Consider the following 19,886-nt stretch of genomic DNA (forward strand, 5'->3'; position numbering starts at 1 on the left):
TGAGACTTCTAGAGGTGAACATATTGTCAGTGATGGTGGAAGCAGAGTCATGAGACATTTAAGTGACAGCTGGACATGCACAAGGAGGTGTTGAATTGAGGGATGCAAAGGTTATTTTAGGAATTTAGGAATAATCTTCAGCAGTGGGCTGAAGGGCCTGCTCTGTTCTGTAAAAAAAGTGAGCTGCCTTGAACTGCTGCAGGTCACCTGCTGTAATCTGTTAGGTGTATTAGGTTGAAATAAAAAAAGATCCAAAACAATATAGGACCCACAAACAAGTGAAATTCAGGACCTAGTGGTATTAACCCTATAATCTGCCCACACAGGCTTATGAAATAGAGTCACAGCAATTCTCCACATGCAGCATCTAATCTCAACCCCAGAGCATGGATTAAATCTCAAAAGTGGAAAAACACCAAGTACAAGATTCAGAATGCTCTAGTGTACATGGCCAATTGGAGCATCCAAGTGAATTTACCTTGCAGCTATACTAGTGAATTAGTTATCACCAATTTAAAAGCTTATTCACTTTAGCTGTTGACTGACCAGCATTTAATGCCAATTCCTACTTGCTCTTCAATAGAGATGGTGAGCACTTTGAATCACTAGTCAGTGTGCTATAGGTAGATCCACAATACCCTTTAGGGAGGTACTGCCAGGATTTTGATCTAGTGACACTGAAGGAACAGCAATATAAATTCCAAGTCAGGATGATGGGTGGCTTGGAGACAGGGGTGGAAAAGAAATGTGCAGAGAGTGGTGTTCCCTGTATCTGCTGCCCTTGTTCTTCTAGATGAAAGTGGTTGAATGTTTGAAAGGTGCTGTCCAAAGTTTGGAGTTTCTGCAGTGCATCTTGCAGATGTTATATAGCTGCTACTGAGTGGTGGATGTGGTGCCAGATTAGTAGGCTGCTTTGCCCTGGATGGTGTCAAGCTTAGAATGTTGTTGGATCTTCACCCATCCAGGAAAGAGATGATTACTCCATTAACTTCTGGAGTGTGCTTTTATAGATGGTGGCCAGGCTTTGGGGAGATTAGGTGGAGTGTTACTTGTGGCAACAATCCCAGCTTCAGTTCTGCTCTTGAAGCCATGTTTATGGGGAGTTCTGTTCAGTTTCTGGCAAGTTGTAACCCCCAGGAAGTTTAGTGGAAAATTGATGTGACACCATTTAATATCAAGGAGTGGTGGTTCAAATACACCAAAAGCAAACAAAAAAAAAAGTGATTCAGTTCTGGGTGAGTAACTGAAGTTTACCTACTTACCATAACCAGGTTTACTAATGAGACTGCATTAAGACTGATGTTCCACAGCCACATAACTCCAAACATGTTTGTTATGATCATAGAAATGGTGATGCAGACAATCATGGCAGACCAAACTTCACAGCCCAGCAGGATTGTAGTCACAGTGAACACAGCTCCCAGAGAGACACAGATGTTGAAAATAGTGTCTTTCACAATTGTGAAATATTGTTCATAAAATACATAAAACACACTGTAAACAAACAGAACAAAGCTTTTATCATCATATGTCATTTGCTGCATTTAAAACTTCTAGGACAGCATGGAAGTGTAACAGAAGGCTGGAAGCACTTAAATTTATTGCTCCAGCCTGGGAAGAGTGTATTGCACTGGTATTGCCATAAGCCCACAGGGGTTGAGGCCCCAGTGGAAGTTTGTTTTCCAGAGGCTATAGCTAGTCCTGGACCCATCCTGTAAGGTTTACTTAATTCAGGACAGATGATATTTCAGACATTGGGCACAGTAGGAGAGTCATACACCAGTCATCCAGCAATTTAAATTCATAAAAATCTGTTATGGTGGGCATAAGTTTTATGCAGCATGAACAGTGTTGCTGAACAAAGACCTTGGAGTGCAGGTTCATAGCTCCTTGAAAGTAGATAGGATAGTGAAGGCAGCATTTGGTATCCTATCCTTTAGCAGTAAGAGTATTGAGTACAGGCGTTGGGAGGTCATGTTGCAGCTGTACAGGACATTGGTTAGGCCACTATTGGAATATTGCGTGCAATTCTGGTCTCCTTCCTATTGGAAGGACGTTGTGAAACTTGACAGTGTTCAGAAAAGATTTAAGGAGGTTGCCAGGATTGGAGGATCTGAGCTACAGGGAGAGGCTGAACAGGCAGGGGCTGTTTTCCCTGGAGCAGAGGGGTGACCTTAGAGGTTTACAAAATTGGAGGGGCATGGATAGGATAAATAGGCAGTCTTTTCCCTGGGGTTGGGGAGTCCAGAACTAGAGGGCATAGGTTTAGGGGGGAGGGCAAGATATATAAAAAAGGCAACTTTTTCATGCAGAGGGTGGTATATGTATGGAATGAGCTGCCAGAGGATGTGGTGGAGGCTGGTACAACTGCAACATTTAAGAGGCATTTGGATGAGTATATGAATAGGAAGGTAGAGGGATATGGGCCAGGTACTGGCAGGTGGGACTAGTCTGGGTTGGGATATCTGGTCAGGTTGGAGTGAAGGGTCTGTTTCCATGCTGTATATCTGACTAAGCCTTTGGGAAATGGAATTATGTAGATATGAAAAGCCTGTTCCTTATATTCTACTCAGGTGTTCCCTCCAACATCAAGTCCAGCTGTCAGCTAAGAAACAACCAATAGAACAGCAGCTGCTGTAAGTCAGGCAGCATTTGTGCTGAAAAGTTAGTGTGGTGACTCAATTGGGAAGGGTCACTGTCCTGGAAGGTTAACAGATTTCTCTACAGATGCTGCTGGACCTGAATTTTTACAGCAGTCTGTCATTGTTCCAGCTGACAGCCATCTATTCCTTCCCAGTGTTTTGTACCCCTCTGCTGGAGTAGAGGGAAACCAGAACTCCCTGATCTGGGAGGACTGCAAACATACGTACACTGTTTTAACTAAGACAGATTCCTTCTGAGTAGACAGTTTATATAGTTACCTGTATGGAAAGACACGATAGCCTTTGTGAGAAATGCCCATGGATTCAGTTATGTTTTCTGCCAGACTCCATGCATGCTTGGCAGCAGCAATGAAATCAGCTGATGTTTTCAGTACTGTGTGAAAGGTCATGAAATAAGTGGCTCCCACAGCAGTATTGTTTTCAAGCATGTTCACTGCAGAGCTGTATGCTGCATGGCCTCTGTACAGAATAGAAACACTTAACAGTTTATGACACCATCAAAATCTTCTGCAGCAGACTTAAGCATCAATTTCATGCCACAATCCACAATTGGCATCTTGTGGAAATTTGAAGAGGTAATCAGGAAGACTAAACGAGGTGGCTAAAAGATACTTAGTGTCCAGAAGTAGTAAAAACATTAAATATTTGACGGAGGGAGAAAGAGGTCACTAGTATTTTAAAACCAGGTGATATAAAAGTGTTATATATCAGTTTAAGATTGAACAGAACCAAGGTGATAGCTGGTGTTGCAAGTGAAACAAGTGAGCATATTCCATACAAGACAATCCCAGCTGCTGGCAACAGATTTGTTTTATGACCTCACATTAAGAGGCTGCTGTTACTGTATTTCCAACAAGTTTGGAGTTTGTTGGTGTAATTATACAGTAATGGTTTACAAGAGATTCATCCAAGCAATATTTGGACAAGTGAAAGGTCATCCTAACTTTAGTAAAAAAAACCAACTTAATTGGAAGTGTGGAACCTCATCAAGGAGTAGTTAAAAACACCCACTTGGTTCATTGATGTTCCACAGGGAAGGAACTCTTCCATCCTTACCCATCTGGTCTATGGGTGACTCTAGACCCACAGCAATGTAGTTAAATCCACTTCACTGAATGGAGAGCAAGCCTCTATTCCAGTGTAATTAAATATGGCAATAGTAGCCCAGTGACATCCACATATTACAAAATAGACTGACATCTACCTGATGTGGTAACTTGCCCAGGTATGGTCTGTACAGAACAAGGACAAACTAATGCAGCCAATTACAACATTGTTAAAGCATCAGATGGAAGCTGAACAATGACAAAAGACTTCAATCTCGGCAAATAAGAGTGTGCAGTGAAGGGAAACTTCACTGGTCATACCTTAAAATTGTAGCTAGAGGTAAACCTCAGCCCAGGACACTGGTAAAATCAGGAGGCACTCAGCCTTTTGAGCTTACTCTGCCATTCAAGTATATTGATCTACCTCAGCATCCTGCATTCTCATCTGTCATTTGGATTTTAATGAAATCCAAGTCTTGAACATGTAGGGCAATGTTTAAATCTGCTACCCTTTAGCAGAAAAAAAAAGAGTGGAGGAGTTACTTAGTGACAAGTCTAGAATGGATGACTCCAGAGTGCAACAGATTGGATAGAGTACATTTAGAGAGTTTGTAATGGTTGAAGGGTACACAAAAGTGGAGGCCAAGCTTAAATCAGCTGGTAATTACATTGAAGTGACAAGCTGGAGGAGCAAAATTGCCTGCTGAGTTCCTTGGTCAGGAGTCCAAAGCAGCATGCAATACTCCAGGAGTGATCTTACATGGAATTTGTAGTACCTCCAGTGAGATCTTTATTATATATAAAACTTTCCCAGTAAAGAGAAAGGTGGAGAAGTAGGTAAAAATTGGTTGGTGGGTAGGAGCTGTAGTTCCTTAAAAGATTTAGCTTTATTTATAGGAATTCCACATGCAGTCAAGGTCATGGTAGACACTTTCTAGGAAGGAAAGAATTACTTGAAAGTGTAAAAGCCTGTGTATTTAAACTTTGTTACCATTCCTATAAAACCAACCCCATTTACAGACAGCCAAGTGAATGAAGCAGCCCTGAATTGGAAATTCAAGCAGTTAGCAGCTTAACAGACCAAAAGTAGTTGTGGCTTAGACAGTAGTAGTGATTGAGGAGTTCTCCCCTCAAAGTCAGATTATAACATGGAATATAGTTAATAGGATGACCCTTGCTCAGGTGATTAACATCTTCACTAGTGGAATGGAGATTTTAGTTTCTTACCCTTTGCCACATTTTGGACTTGGATTATCAGACAGAAACATGGGGAGAAAGTTCATGAAGTCTTCTCCATATGGTCTCTCTTTTCCCTCTCGGGAAAGTGGGCGGCAGCGAATGCACGAATCATCAACAACTAAAAAAAAAACAGAACAAACAAGCTTGTTCCTTTCCAAAGTTTGGTGGAGTCCTTTTTCCCTTCCCACCCTCAGCTCAAGGACTAGGTAGCATATTATAAAACCAATACTGGGCCAGGGCTTAAGTTGATCCCAAAAGGGGATTGGAAAGTCTACCTAATGCCCTGAGGTACCTAGAAATCTGTTTATTACTCAAACTGTTTTGCAGAGTATTGGTGACTGAAAGTTCAGATAGTGAAGTCCTGTTTTATTCCATTTTGGAATAAAGAGGAAATGTGCTCAATCCAGTACCACCAGTTTGAGAATTGTTAAATATATTTCTGTATTAATGCAGGCCTCAAGTTGAAGTCATTGGAAGGGACACAATTGTGCATATTGTTCAAAGACAGGCCCAGCAGGGTCAATAGCAAGAGTTCATTTTTCATTCATTGAATGGAAATAGAACTGCATATTTTGCTTTAGACCCTATTGGGCCCATGACCAATGAAACTTTATGTTATTGGTTTTCTGAAAAACTGCCAAGAACCCCTGATCTCACTTTGAAAAAGTCTAATTCAGCATGTATTCTTTTCAGAAATAAAAAAACCTTGGTTTGCTCAGGAAACTTTCTGCAAAGTGACTTGGCCATATGCCAGTACATTGTAAACTGTAGAACATCCTACATATCTTTCTGGCTTCAGGAAAGGCCCACTTACCTAGAAAGTCAGCCAACATGAAGTGTTTCTTTTATCCCTGTCCCCAAAGGTTTTGGAATAGAGAAATACTAAAGTATTTCAGAAAAAGTATTCTATAATTACTCAAGTTGTCTTGATAAGAATGTTTAGAAGTGTAGTTAAAAAACTTGAAACAAGTTTAGGTCATGTGACATCTAAAAGACAGTGGTCTAGACAACTATGCACTCCAACTCCACTGAGTATTGGAATAGAGATACTTTACAATCTACAAATTATTTTCAAATTTGATAGTCTCAATTTCCAGTTAAGGTGTTGCTTTAAAAACCCTGAATGGCCCTTACCCATACATCCCAGAGAAAAATAAATTTTATCTACTTAAAAAGTACACTAGTGTTCCATATGAAGGAGGAGCAAATATTAGTCAAAAGTGTAGTCACCTGAAGCATTGCAGAAGCTCTTTGTAGTATTGTAGACTCTGCAGCAGGAGGATTGTGGCTTCACCCAGTCAAAGTAATCATCAATCCACGATGATGGTGGAAAACCAATTCTTGTACTGAGGAAAATGGAACCAGTTTCAAGAATTATACACTGACTTGATGAGTAGCCTGCAAGTATTGTTGAGAAACCTTGTGATCCAGAATGGGTCTTTAAAAGTTGAGACAGTGCAACTGCAGAATCTTGGATTGGTCAGACCCAATTGGTCTAGTGTCCAGAATTGGACATAAAGTCCAAGGGCACAGAAAGAGAGATGTAGTGATTTCAAAGTTAAGGATCTGTGTGCTTAAATGATTATGGTCATAACATTTGATTTATTGTTGCAAATTCATTCCATATTCACTGGTCAAAATCAATCCAGAAAAAAAAATTAAGCAGATTAGCTCAATCCAAGGGTTGAACATTTGATTGCCTTTAAAAATTAGATTTCAGCTCAGACCTTTGAATAATCTAGAGTAGCTCACTGTACATAGTTGGCAAAGTTAACCAGATGTAGCCCAAAGCTTCAGTCTGGTTAATTGCAGTTAAAACAGTTTGACAAAAGAAAAGCATTGCCTAAAATAGCCACCCTGGATGAAAGGTAAAAAAGTTTTGCTGATTAGAGATTGTATGGTTGACAGATGAAGGAAGGAAGCTAGCTATGTGACTAGCAGTGTGCAACAAGGTATTGCCATGCCCTTGATTAAAAATACTTACTAGTTGTCTAATAAAGCAGCATTATAAATTTGTTGGACGAGAGAGTCATTGTTACAACCAACACCACCGCACACAGTATTTTGTCCTTCTGGAGAAGTGTAATTATGTCCTTTTTCTATCACGAAGTAGACAGGAGGGCCTGCATGCAAGTACTCAGCCATTGATTCAAAATAGTGTAGAACATATGAATCCTGGAAGGAATAATCCTGTTAGTTCAGAAAATGCACTACCACAGCCATTAAAAATATGAATTCAAAGGATGTACTTACATCTGGCATTGAATAACTCTGATTCAGTCCAATCTCAACTTTATTTAATACTGCAATACTGAATGACAGTAGACCAACAAACATAGATATCTAAGGGCAAAAACAAAATTCAGTGCTGATGGTTTCAATAATTATGAAACAAGATTAGCCTTGGAAAGTGATTAGTCTGATAGTTAAGAGTTTTTACAGCCTTAGACAGGTTAAAAAAGTACCAATTGGGGTAGCCCAGAGGGCTTCCCAACTATTCTAGGACTCCATTCCCATTGGACATCTAACCAAAAGATTAAGACATGGCTGAACCTCATCTAGTTTGACATTTGAGTGCTCCCCAGGTTAACTCCACCCATACACTAAATATTGTCAAAAGGGAAGGGCAAGACTATTTTTCAATAAAGGTGGAGCTCAAACTCCACATCTAGTCTGAAAGAAGCTTATTCAAACAGCATTATCCTTTAGTGCCTTCGGGACTGCTAGATTTAGAAACCAAAAAATTCTAGCTTTAGTCCAGGCCAGCAACTATTCTGTAACTGCACAGCTAGTAAATTGTTTGACAAGTGTCCTGATCACATTCAGGAACTTACACCCATAAGTGCACAATTTGATTACTAAAATAGCCAGCTTTGCTTTTAGTACCAAACAACTTTCAGGAAGCTACATTTTCAAATGCAAGTTGATATTAACCAGTAACTTCAAAGTATATATTTCATAATTAAGGTGGTACTGAAGGCCAGTTATATTGTGACCACAGTCCAAAGTTACTCAAAAATATTGAGGTAACAACCATTAAGCTTCCAAACTTTAACCATGAAGTCATGCAGTCTGGCTGTTTCTGCTTGGCTTTCCCCTTGATTGCAAGAGTTTAAAATTTAAATAGTTAATAGTATGAGGCTCCTTGCAGAAGGCAAGCCTTTGTCACCCTTCAGAGTCCAGATTCCTCCCATATTTATGGACTACAAGTGTGCTACTTATTGCACAGTGAAAAAGCTGTAGAATGAAATTTTAAAAAAGGTAGAATTCTTAGAATTCTAGATTGAGTACTTACTACAACAGGCCGCATCCAGTTGGTTAATAGAAATGGTGCATATATATGTTTGAAGACTCTGAAAAGAAGTTCCTCTGAATGACCATCAACATTTTCTTGTTTTTTCACACAGCACACAATATCCATACGATTACTCTGTAAATAGTGACAGTGACCTTATTATCTGACAGAACACTGACATCTACATCACATGCAAAGAGGCAAGCTTAAAAAGTAGAGCGATGGTCAGAAAGTAAAGCTTACAAGTTTAGCATGGGATGGGGGTGGGGGGGGGGGGGGGGGGGTGGGGGGGGGAGGGGGGAGGAGAAAAGAAGGGGAAAGAAAGAGGGAGAGGGGAGAAGAGAGAAGACATTCAAAAAAGTATGATATAGCAAGCTAGTGACCTTGTACAAAAAAAAACTCAAGCACAGTAGATGTGTATGAACACCATAACCTGAAAAAACACTTTTCCTAAAAATTACAGATTTGGAAATAAATCACTATTTGACTACTTGTAATGTTGAGGGGGCTTGGGGGTTCCCAGGATTTGCGATGAGGTCTAGTGGTTCATGATGCAGCTCACCAGCACCTCCAGGGAGAGAATTATGGATAGGTAATAGATATAAAGTTCCAGCTAGCAATACCAGCAGATTTGTTTAGTGTATATGGTCAGAATTAGATGTGAAGCCTGTTGCAGGGCTGGGGAGAGGGAAAAAAAAAGAGGATGGATTAAAGTACAGAAAAACAAGATGAAAAGTTGTCAGAATAGGAATTTCATCCAAATAAAGTCTGCCAGTGTTAAACAAAAGTAAAAGATGAAGCTCACCATGACTTAATCCAGTGTTCAGACAACTCACCTCTTGGCGCTGGACATCCAACCCAAAGAGACTTACAAAGCAGGTTATCTGCAGTATGAAATCTATAAATACAGCCATCCCTGCAAAGAGGGAGAAGGTGCGGACTGCTGGCATTGTTGATAAAGAACCTAAAAAAGTTTGAATACACATTAGTACGAATTCCAAAAAACTTCCTGCCCATAGATCCACTCTGGAAATATCCTCCCCTCTCTTCACCATTACACACCAACACTTCTACAGTAAGTGTGACTGGTTATATTAGGCACATTAATTTTATGAATTATTGATTTAAGTTACAGAAAACCTTATGTAGCATTTTCCCCTTTACCCAGTTAAGGTTAAAAAATTTATAGAAGGGATATCAGTAAGTTACATACCCAGAAAGAAGGCCACTGTTTCAGAGAAGGCAGAGAGGAATATACTTGGTGCAACTTCTCCCAAAACTCTACCAATCTGTTGGTCAATGGACTCATTCTGTAAACGTGTGTCTCTCTGGATGAGGGGAAGGAAATGATACTTCATGCATACATGAAAGTGACTGCAGGTGAAGACACTAAGCACGAGAATAGAAACAGTACCCGAAATGTTTGAACGATGATAAAGATGTTGTCTACACCAACTGCCAACACCAAAAAGGGGATGACTTCAATCACAATCAGCGTGAGGGGAATGCCAGCATAACTGAAGATACCAAGAGAACAGGCCACAGAACTTAGGACAATCACAATACCAGCAATTCCCAGTGAAATCTTTGAGTCCACCTAAAGAGATTGAAAACAGCAAGTCATTTGTAACATAAACATTTTGTTTCATATACCCACAGCATTGTAAATACCAATAAAACAGTACAAGTGACAGCATTTGTGGAAAGGAACAGTTATGCTGTCAGTCTATGCAGATTGGAAACCTTATTTTTGCCACAAGTGTTGCCATGCCTGGAGATCTAAAGATATTGGCTTTGTGCATACTATGTTACAGTGATTTTGCTTTTAATCAGTCTGGAGGCTACAACACTAAATAATTTTGAATACAGAAGCAAGCCTTTACCAGAAGTAAAGCATCCAAGCAAAGACACAGGTCAAACATTAAGCACTTAGCTAATCCTGGTCATTGAGGAGAATACAAGGGCTGGAGACTTTACTGCTAAAAAGCAATCAGCTGTACTGGCGCCTTGTATAAATTGGTGGATCCTCTAGTCACAGGAAGAGACGAGCTAATATTGTTCCTTTGCTCTTAAAGTAGAGATAATCCATGAAATCACAGGCTGGTGAGCCTTGGTGTTAATATTCAGTTTCCTTAGGGGTAGGAGTTACACATTTAGAAAAATGGGCTTAGCAAATAGGCAGCATGACTTTGTACTCCACTTGAGTTGAGGAAGTGACAAGGATGATTGAGGGAAGGCAGATATTGTCTACACAGACAGACACCAACAAAGGCTGTTGACAAGGTTCCTTACAGCAAGCTGATAAAAGTGTGAAATCAGATGGGATCTGTAGTGAACTTGTAAGATTGATACAGAACTAGCTTGGTCAAAGTGTTTTTCTGACAAGAGATCTGTGACCAGTGGCATTCTGTAGAAAAAAAAGTGCTGAGACTAAAATCTAGGTCGTCTGATTTGTACATTTCTGAATATGTTCAAGATTGGAGAGCTGTGGGATTGCCAGAGGCTAAATCAACTGGAGCAGAGAAGTGACCAATGGAATTTAATCTGGATAAAAAGATAAATATACAGTAAATAGCAGAATCTTTAACATACAGACTGAGTTCCTGAAAGTGACACAAGTTGATAAAAGGTAGTCAAGAAAGCATATGGCATGTTGGTGTATTATAAGTTGCAAGCTATTAGAATTAGAATTCCTACAGTGTAGGGAAAGGCCATTTGTCCCAACAAGTCCACATGGTCCCTCTTCAGAGGGACCAACCCAGACCCCTATTCTACATTTACCCCTGAATGCACCTAGCCTACACATCCCTGAACAATTCAGCTAACATGCTTAGGTCTTAAGGAAACCCAGGCAGACATTGGGAGAACATGTCAACTACAGAGACAATTGCCAGAGGCTAGAATTGGACTAGAGTCCCTGGTCCTGTGAGGCAGCAGTGCTAACCACTGAGCCACCGCATTTTATAGGTATATAGAATGTTAGGCTACATTTGGAGAGTGGTGTATGGTTCTGGTCCATGGTGGCTTTAGTGTATAGAAACTTGACCAAGATCTTGCCTGGATTGGATGGTATTAGCCATGACAGATTGGACAAACTTTCCCTTGTGTTGAGGGTGACCTGCTAAATATTTACAGAAGAGGCATGCATAAAGTGCATAGCTGGTGTTTTTTACCCTTGGGTAAAAAAGTTTACTTTTAAACCTAGTTAAAAAAAAAAGGGACATTAAAGATAGATGAATGGCTGGTTTTATTTTAAAAGTGGCAACTGGCTGGAATGTGCTGCCAGGGGTGATAGCAGATACAACAGCTACCATAATTTATGAATGGGTAGAGAACAAAAGGGATTATGACTGGAGGCAGATATTTCCTTTAGAAAGGCACATCTGTTGGCAATCTTAGTGGGCTAAAGCATGTTCCTGTGATGTACTGTTCTTTATTCTACCATTTGAGACCTGTCTATACCCACCATGAAAGTCCAGCAGCTTCTGATGTGCCCCAGAGCGATGGAGATGTACAAGAACATGATTGCATAGCTAATGATAATGGTATTGATATCACTGTTACTCTCCCGATTAATCTCATCTTCAATGCTCCGTTCAGTTGAGAATGCAATTGTCAAGTTAGACTCATTGTAAGCTTTCAGAAAATCAATAAGTCTGGAAAAAAAAACCAAGATAGTCATTTGGGCAATCTGGTGCTTCACAGATGATTCCAAAAACAAAATCTTTAGTATTTACTTTAATGTATGGTCAATATATAGGTTTTTTTTCCAGTGCAGAGGGGTCTGTGTGTCAACTCTCCAAGTATCTCACCCAGTGCTATTCTCTGGCATTCTGCCTACAAGCTTGCCTGTTAGCAATTTTAAAACAAATCACCTTTGAGTGGCTTGATTGCACCTGCCTCCACCAGGAGGTGGATTCTAGATCCCAACTGCCCACTGAAGGCAGTTGATGTTGATTTTACTACTCAGGTAAAATCAGGAAACTTTTACTCAGATGAAACCCATGGATTTTGAATTCTTCCATGTGCTTCCCTTGCCAAGTAGGGGCCATCCCACTTTCTAATCTTTCATAATGAAAATGCCTCCCCTAATACTATAGTAAATCTTTCAACTGTTTCAAAGCTGTAAATCAGCATCTTTCCTAAAAGTAGTTTCCAGAAATGTAATATTTTAAGCTGCTGACGCCAAACTAGTATCTTAGGATACTCACTTATTCTTGTACTCCAGGCCTGTTTACAAGCCTAGTATTGCATGTTTTACATGTTATTCAAAAATCAGTCTGTTTGTCTTTAAAATGATATGCATAAGATTAAAAGGTTACTTACGCTTTCTCCCAAGCCAGTGCTTTGTTCAGTTTCTCAGTGTCATTAAGATAATTATTTACAGGGAAAGTGATTACTAGTGCTGTGGCATTGTTATAATCATCACCTGTGAAGTCAAAAATATTATTTCAGTCTTTAGCCGAACTAAGCTGTATTCAGCTTAATGCTTCCAGCATTGTGGTTGTGGGAGTCAGAAATGAACAATTTGAAATACAACATCCAAGCTTTGTTTGAGAGAAGCCAAGTTAACAAACTTTCCTCCTACCCTTTAAATTCTGAATGCATTGGTAAATATAGAAGCATAGCTAGATCTAAACATCTATTTTCATAAGACTGGTATCTTGGCTCAATTTAGTGGGCAAGTAGTGAGCTCATAGGCAAGAATACAAACTACAAGCTAACTCACTCAATCTGCATGGCACCACACAGTCTCAAACTAACAATGATAGTGAGTGATTAAGTGATCCCTTTGGGGTGCTGGGGAGAGGGGTGTCCATTCTTTGTAGAAAAAAGGAAATTCCCAAACTGTAGCGGGGATCCCTGGCAAATATAGATAGTTTCCCCAAGTCACAGTTCACTGAAGGTCAGGCATTTTGTTCCATTTGCTATGGAAATTAAGGTTTAAATCAGGCTACAAGTGCTGCATTGAGTTCTGTGTGGTCAGGTGACAGGACCAGAAGCCCAACATTGGCAACAATCCACTAAGGAAATTTTACTGCTCAAATCATAGTACATTAGAGTTAATCATGGTTGCTGATTAAACTCCAAACTAAGTGTTGTTTCACTACTGAAATACAAACTGCCTACTTTTAAAGAGCCTGACCTGAAAACATAAGCAAAACAATTGAAGGATCAGAAACTTTCTCCACCTAATGACTAGCTTACCATTATATCCACCTAGAACCAGCCATGGAAATACTGGTCCACCAAATGTGCCCAAACAAGGATCATGAAGCATAGTTGTATCATTCAGTGAAGCTGGTGCCCTGTTAAACAAAATTTAAAATTAGATTTTATTTCAATAGACCTCTTCCATAAAAGAAGGTTTGTAGCAACAGCAAACAAAATTGTCAGCTGTTTAAGCCAATGCCAGCATTAACTTTACCCATCCCCACATCCTGCTGGGACAAAAATCACAGGAAATCCATTTGTGTATGGCAGGTTTCATGCTCCTGCACCCTCTATTCAATTAGTTTGATTTGATTTACTTGGGGCTTGGTTAACATTTTGCCCATCCCCAGAAAAGGTGGTATATCCACCTGTGTACATTAGAAATATTTTGAGAATTAGTTACAAGACATGGTCAGAAGTTTTGCAAGTGACAAAAGGTCATCTAGTGGAAAGAAGTTATTTCAGAGTAGCAAAGGGATCTTGATCATCTGGGTCAGTGAGCTGAGTGCAGACTGAGTTTAATTGGGATAAGTGAGGTCTTCATCTTGAAGAAACAAAGGCAGGATGGCACAGGGACCCAGGTGACTGGAGTTTGCAGGAGTTTCCTCTGGGGAGACCAAAGCACCCAGAGGAAAGATGTGCAGGTTAGGAGAGGTGAAAGAATGTGCAGGTCTTTTCCCTAGGGTAGGAGAAATTTTTTTAATAAAAGGGACAATTTCTTCTAGTGGTTGTTTCAATGTGGAATGAATGGCCAGAGACATTGGCAGATGTTTTAAGTGTCGCTATAATGTTACAACATTTGGATAGGTACATTAATAGGAAAGGTAAGGGATATGGCTCAAAGTGTAGGTGTGGGACAGGTTTAGTTTGGAAACTTGGTTGGCATGGGTGAGTTGGATTAAAGGGGTCTGCTTCTGTACAGTAGCATGACAAATGTTGGATAACCAAAGGAATAATGCCACATTTCTAAACTAGGTTATTGTGGAAAAACAAGTATAAAATTGTTTTAGTGTTAACTGACTGTTTAGAGTTCACAAAAGACCCTGGTCATCAGGGATTACACTAGCAAGGTTTGTTTAAACAGTAGCAGTTTGAATGTTTACTCCATTCTTGCAGTAGAGTCTGGTAGTTTAGATAATTGGCAGTTCAAAAAAACCGAAGCATTGCAAAAGGAAAAGTTGGCACAGCAAGATGGACAATTTTGATGCATTTCCAATTGCAAATCTGCCACAAGTGGAAGCAACCCCATTGGTTTTTGGGTTACACCTAGGCCAGCACACTAGTCTAGGAGAGGACTGCTTTTGAAAGGTGTTCAAATTTCAGTTACTGGGCAGTAGGTTCTGCTGCAAACAGCTGGGAAACAGGTTGGACAGTAGAGTTAAATTTTTGGGGTCCAGTTAAACTAGTGCCCTTGTTTTTAGTTTAATGTATTGCAATCAATTCAGTTTTAATATCTATTGGAATCTAAATTAACTGAAGGGTCACCAGATCCAACATTAACTCCTTCTCTACAGATTTTGCTCAACTTTATTACTAGCATCTGCATTTTGTTTTACAACAGCTGGGTGATTGACAGATTTAGTACAAGGATATTCAGGCATCACACTGGTCCTTGAGAATTTTTAATATTCTTGTTTTCCTGTTACCAAGTTAAGGTTATTGGACCTAGTTCTGTTTTAGGGATACACATCCTAAATGGATAGGACAACCAACATCTTTAGCAATTCCCAAATTCGTGTTGTCAACTGTGAAGTTATGACTTGTAAAATTTTGCTCATCTCTCCATCATGAAGTACAGAATCCTTGTTACAAGATTGAAGGGTAGCTCCAAGTCATGGAAGGAGATTTTGGGGGTGGTGGTGGGAAGTGTGTAAAGAGATTCTAGCCAGTTAGTAGTCACATACCTAGTGCAATACAGAAAGTGGCTATGGTAGTCAGCATATGTATAAAAGTCATCACCAACAGAATGATCAAGGACAGCATGACTGTTTTGGTAATAGTTCAGGACACTCAAGATGGTACAGTTATTATTATATGGAGCCAAAGGTGACAAGCAGATGTCCTTCAGCTTCACAGTTTCATTCTTGTAATAAGCTTCCAAGTCTTGAATAGCATCCTGTAAATAAAGTACCTAAAAAAGACAGACATTGGTCTTAATTAGAAAGAAGGCTTAAGTTAGAAATTTTCCATTTGCCATTGTGCAAACAAACATTATAGCAAGGCAAGCTTCCAGGCACAGAACATTGCTGAATTTGTAAAGCACAGACCAGATGGTCTTGAATGTTTCTACATTTTGAATACTAACAAGTGCATGTGGGGACAGGGTATGAGGAGAGGTTGGAAGAACAGTATTGAACAATCCTAGAACCAGCATGGATACAACAGATAGTCCTTCTGTGCTGTGTCAGAATCATTTCAGCATGGCTAGATTTTAAAAAGGTTTAACAAACTTGTGGTTCTCAAACACTCCCAAGATAGGTTCAACATGTACAGTAATGGGGTAGCATCCCTCTATTCACCACCTGCAAATATTGCAACACTAGTCTTGGAAAGTTTAGAAATACAAACAAAACCACAAGCCATTTTAGGACAGAAATAGGGACTCAGTGTGAATACCTAGCCTAGACAGTTGTCCAAGTTCAGTTATTCAACCTGTTCAGTGTATTTTAGATTTCTTTACACAAATCTGTTTAGGGAATTCTGGAAAAATATAGTTGGAGATAAATGGCAGATCAGCAACATTTGAAATAAACAGGTTCATGGAGCTCAGTTTACTTATATTTATGTTTCTAGAGGAAAAATGTCAATTGTATTCTCTCTACATAGAATGCCATCCCTTTCCAAACAGGAAATTCCTTAGATACTTCCAGATAAGTAGTCTCAGTGATAAACTTGCATCCATCCTGGTCATCAACCCTTCATGGAGTAGTGGGATAAAAGCTATATCAAATAGAAGCTTCTCACTATCAAATTGCAGTTTCTTAACTTGTGCACTAGGAAACAGCTGATTCTGAAGAACAAACCTGATGCAGGATGTCTTTGTCCAGTGGAGGGCCAAATGGTACATCTGCCCCAGATGGATAAGGAGAATAAATGGTCCAGGAACTATTTGGAGCTGTAATAATTAGCTGCTCTGTCCGGAAAAAGGGTCCAAAGTGGGTATCAAAGTAATACTTTTCCTTGCGAGCTTGGCTGGATGGGGCAGACCAGATTTCAACTGGATCAGTAGTTATTTTCATGTATACCAAACCAGAGCTGCAGACTCCCACAGCAAAAATGGTCACCACAACAACTAGGAAAGGTTTTCTCACACATAAGGACCCCCACTTTGTGAATAGATCACGCAGGAGAACTTCAGATTTTGCACCAAGCTGTTCACAGCAAGAAATATCTGATGAGAGAACAGAATAGGTGGTGAGTCTAAGTACACCTGGACGCCCCTTTATTTGGGCAATGTTCAATTGAAGATCCATAGAAGCAAGCTACTTAATCCATATGGTGTCTAAAAATAGTTTAGAGCTAGAATAAATTGGTCAACTTCAATGTCTTCTAGCTTATAATTGAAAATAGGTTGCAATCTGTGAGTAACCTACCTAAATGATGCACGTTAACCAAGTGATTTGCACTAGGATCACTGATTGGTGTATATTCTGTCACCATGTGACTTTTCCTGTAGGCATATTAATTGCAAGGTATTAGACAATTAAAAACTTCCAAACTTGAAATTACAGCAAGTTTATTGAAAAATTATTACCTGCAATAAGACATGCCAATAACAGCTCCCCCAAAGATAGACAGGAAGATCAGATAAGAGATCCACATCATAACAGCCATAGCATCTAAACCAAAAATGGTCCATGGGATAGGTAATGGTGGGGGAGCTGGTTTTGGGCCACAAACCAGTGAACAGTCTTGGCAACTGCATGCTGGAGAACCATCATCCAACGTCTCATTGCAGCCTTTGGTTTCGTTATTCATGGGGATCATTCTTCCAATTGGATTATCTACCAAGGAGAAAAGTGATGTTTTCAGTACTACAATTATATCTGTCTATTGTAATAATGGACATCACTGTTTACAAAGCCAAAGTGAGTCTTGATAGTACTATTAATGAGCAACTAGATTTGGACAGTTGCAAAGCTCTCTACAATAAAAGGGGGATTGCTCTAGAATTATAGTGACTCATCCATTCTGCCACAGGCAAATCATGATAACTTGCATCCATCCATTCTAGTTGATGGTAAAGGTTCATCTTGGAGTGCAGTTACTAGCGGTGTTCTGCAAGGATCTGTTTTGGGACCATTGCTGTTTGTCATTTTTATAGATGACCTGGAGAAGGGGCTAGAAGGTTGGGTGAGCAAGTTTGCGGATGATACGAAAGTCGGTGGAGTTGTTAACAGTTAGGAAGGATGTCAGGTTACAGCGGGATATAGATAAGTTACAGAGCTGGGCAGAAAGGTGGCAAATGGAGTTCAATGTAGCTAAGTGTGAGGTGACTCACTTTGGTAAGAGTAACAAAAAGACAGGGTACTGGGCTAATGGTCAGATACTTGGTAGTGTGGATAAGCAGAGGGATCTTGGTGTCCATGTACGCAGATCTTTGAAAGTTGCCACCCAGATAAATAGTGTGGTGAAGGCGGCATATGGCGTACTGGCTTTTATTGGTAGAGGAATGGAGTTCCAGAGCCCTGAGGTCATGTTGCAGTTGTATAAGACTCTGGCGCAGCTGCATCTGGAGTATTGTGTGCAGTTTTGGTCACCATACTATAGGAAGGATGTGGAGGCACTGGAACAGATGCAGAGGTGGTTTACCAGGATGTTGCCTGGTATGATAGGAAGATCGTATGAGGAAAGGCTGAGGCACTTGGGGTTGTTTTCATTGGAGAAAAGAAGGTTTAGGGGTGACTTGATAGAGGTGTACAAGATGATTAGGGGTTTAGATAGGGCCGACAGTGAGAATCTTTTTCCAGGTATGGAGTCAGCTATTACAAGGGGGCAAAGCTTTAAATTAAGGGTAGTGTAGGTTAGGTGGGCTTGGATCGGCGCAACATCGAGGGCCAAAGGGCCTGTACTGTGCTGTATTTTTCTATGTTCTATAAGCAGGTGAACTTGTGTAAAGTTCAATTAGAACACAGATGGCTTTAATACCCTGTGAACCAAACCATTCCTATGCTAGTCTGAACAAGTGTAATGTTAAACATTTGTTAGAATACAAGTGCTTTTAACTATTAGGTTATGCATCATATCTTCATGAAGCCTGGGAACTTCAACTGCACAGAAAACTTGACAATTAGCCATTATATCCTGGAAGACTATGATAAATGATTTACTTAATGTAAATGCTAAAGACTTACCACTGAAAATGGGAATAATGTTGAAGGGAGTCTGTGCATTACTTGTGCTACACATATATTGAATCCAGTTGGTCGCATTGCACTCTTCTACATCTTTTCCACAAAAAAGTCCCAGAGCTTTGTCATTACTGGATGGGGACTGAACATCCTTGCATGCATTATACATAGCTTTTAAAAAAAAAAGAAGAGCTAATTCAGAAGCAGTAGTCAGATGTAGTTAAAGTGCAACATGAATGTTTGCAACTCAGTAATCAATCCTGTTTGATGGGCATGTCCAGTGGGTTAAACAGGCCATTGCTAGTGAACAAAAAGTCCTGCAGTGACTGACAGTCTAGTATTTTTATCATGTAAGAAAGTTTAACACATTGATTTGAATGAAACACTACACTTCTAGAAGTTGTTCATGGTGGAATTTTGATTATTTCAATTTGAAAAAAAGGTGCACCACAAAGTGATTCTCTCAATGCAGAGAAGTAACATTTTCCTGAGTTGGTTTGAGGTTACAAGTTAAAGAACTTGTAACCTCAAAGTCAAGTCAGACTGGCATTTGAGTAGAGTTACTGTTTTGATCACTTGCAGTCTTGCACGCTGCCTAAGGCAAGAAGTTCAATCTGATTGGTTCTGTGTTTTAGTGGTCTAAGCTTAGTTGGTGGAAGATATCCAACCAAGGAGGGAAAAAAGTTACTCTGGCAAACAGGTCAGTTTGAAGGAGTAATTTCACAACTGTAATCTTGAATCAAGGATTTCACTACTAGTATGAAGCTAAAGGGACAAAAATTTGTTAGTCCTAATCAATGGTTTAGGAGTATTGATGATTAGGCTAACAATCAGAACAGGAATAGATGACAGTCTCATTGAGGCAGTGTGATCCACCTTATCACATTTATGTACTTCACTATGTTTCACCCCCTGCCCAAGGATTAAAAAAAAAAGTGTCTGGCTTAGAAATGCTTAAAGCCTGCTTCTACTGCAGGAGGTTTCCAAAGAATCACAATCCTCAATCTGTTACATTAAGTAATCATGGCATGTATTAGAATGGTCTTCACCCTCCCAAAAAGAGGAAGCTTGTTACATG

The 19,886-nt window shown here is 39.8% G+C and overlaps 1 protein-coding gene across 2 annotated transcripts in view; it reads right to left on the reverse strand.

Moving 5' to 3' along the window:
• npc1 (Niemann-Pick disease, type C1) overlaps positions 1-19,886 on the reverse strand; it is a 37,512-nt gene that overhangs the window by 3,565 nt on the left and 14,061 nt on the right. For both annotated transcript variants that reach the window (XM_043687589.1, XM_043687590.1), the window contains exons 5-22: positions 18,812-18,979; positions 17,212-17,461; positions 17,051-17,127; positions 16,481-16,848; positions 15,362-15,588; positions 13,452-13,552; positions 12,570-12,672; positions 11,710-11,899; positions 9,658-9,840; positions 9,457-9,571; positions 9,080-9,207; positions 8,244-8,378; positions 7,202-7,291; positions 6,933-7,123; positions 6,179-6,294; positions 4,937-5,066; positions 2,922-3,122; positions 1,263-1,494 (exon numbers count right to left, since the gene is read on the reverse strand). In XM_043687589.1, the coding sequence (XP_043543524.1) occupies positions 1,263-1,494; positions 2,922-3,122; positions 4,937-5,066; positions 6,179-6,294; positions 6,933-7,123; positions 7,202-7,291; positions 8,244-8,378; positions 9,080-9,207; positions 9,457-9,571; positions 9,658-9,840; positions 11,710-11,899; positions 12,570-12,672; positions 13,452-13,552; positions 15,362-15,588; positions 16,481-16,848; positions 17,051-17,127; positions 17,212-17,461; positions 18,812-18,979 (3,005 nt within the window). The remainder of the gene's footprint in view (positions 1-1,262; positions 1,495-2,921; positions 3,123-4,936; positions 5,067-6,178; positions 6,295-6,932; positions 7,124-7,201; positions 7,292-8,243; positions 8,379-9,079; positions 9,208-9,456; positions 9,572-9,657; positions 9,841-11,709; positions 11,900-12,569; positions 12,673-13,451; positions 13,553-15,361; positions 15,589-16,480; positions 16,849-17,050; positions 17,128-17,211; positions 17,462-18,811; positions 18,980-19,886) is intronic.

Source organism: Chiloscyllium plagiosum, chromosome 4 (assembly GCF_004010195.1).
Source record: "Chiloscyllium plagiosum isolate BGI_BamShark_2017 chromosome 4, ASM401019v2, whole genome shotgun sequence".
NCBI lineage: Eukaryota > Metazoa > Chordata > Chondrichthyes > Orectolobiformes > Hemiscylliidae > Chiloscyllium > Chiloscyllium plagiosum.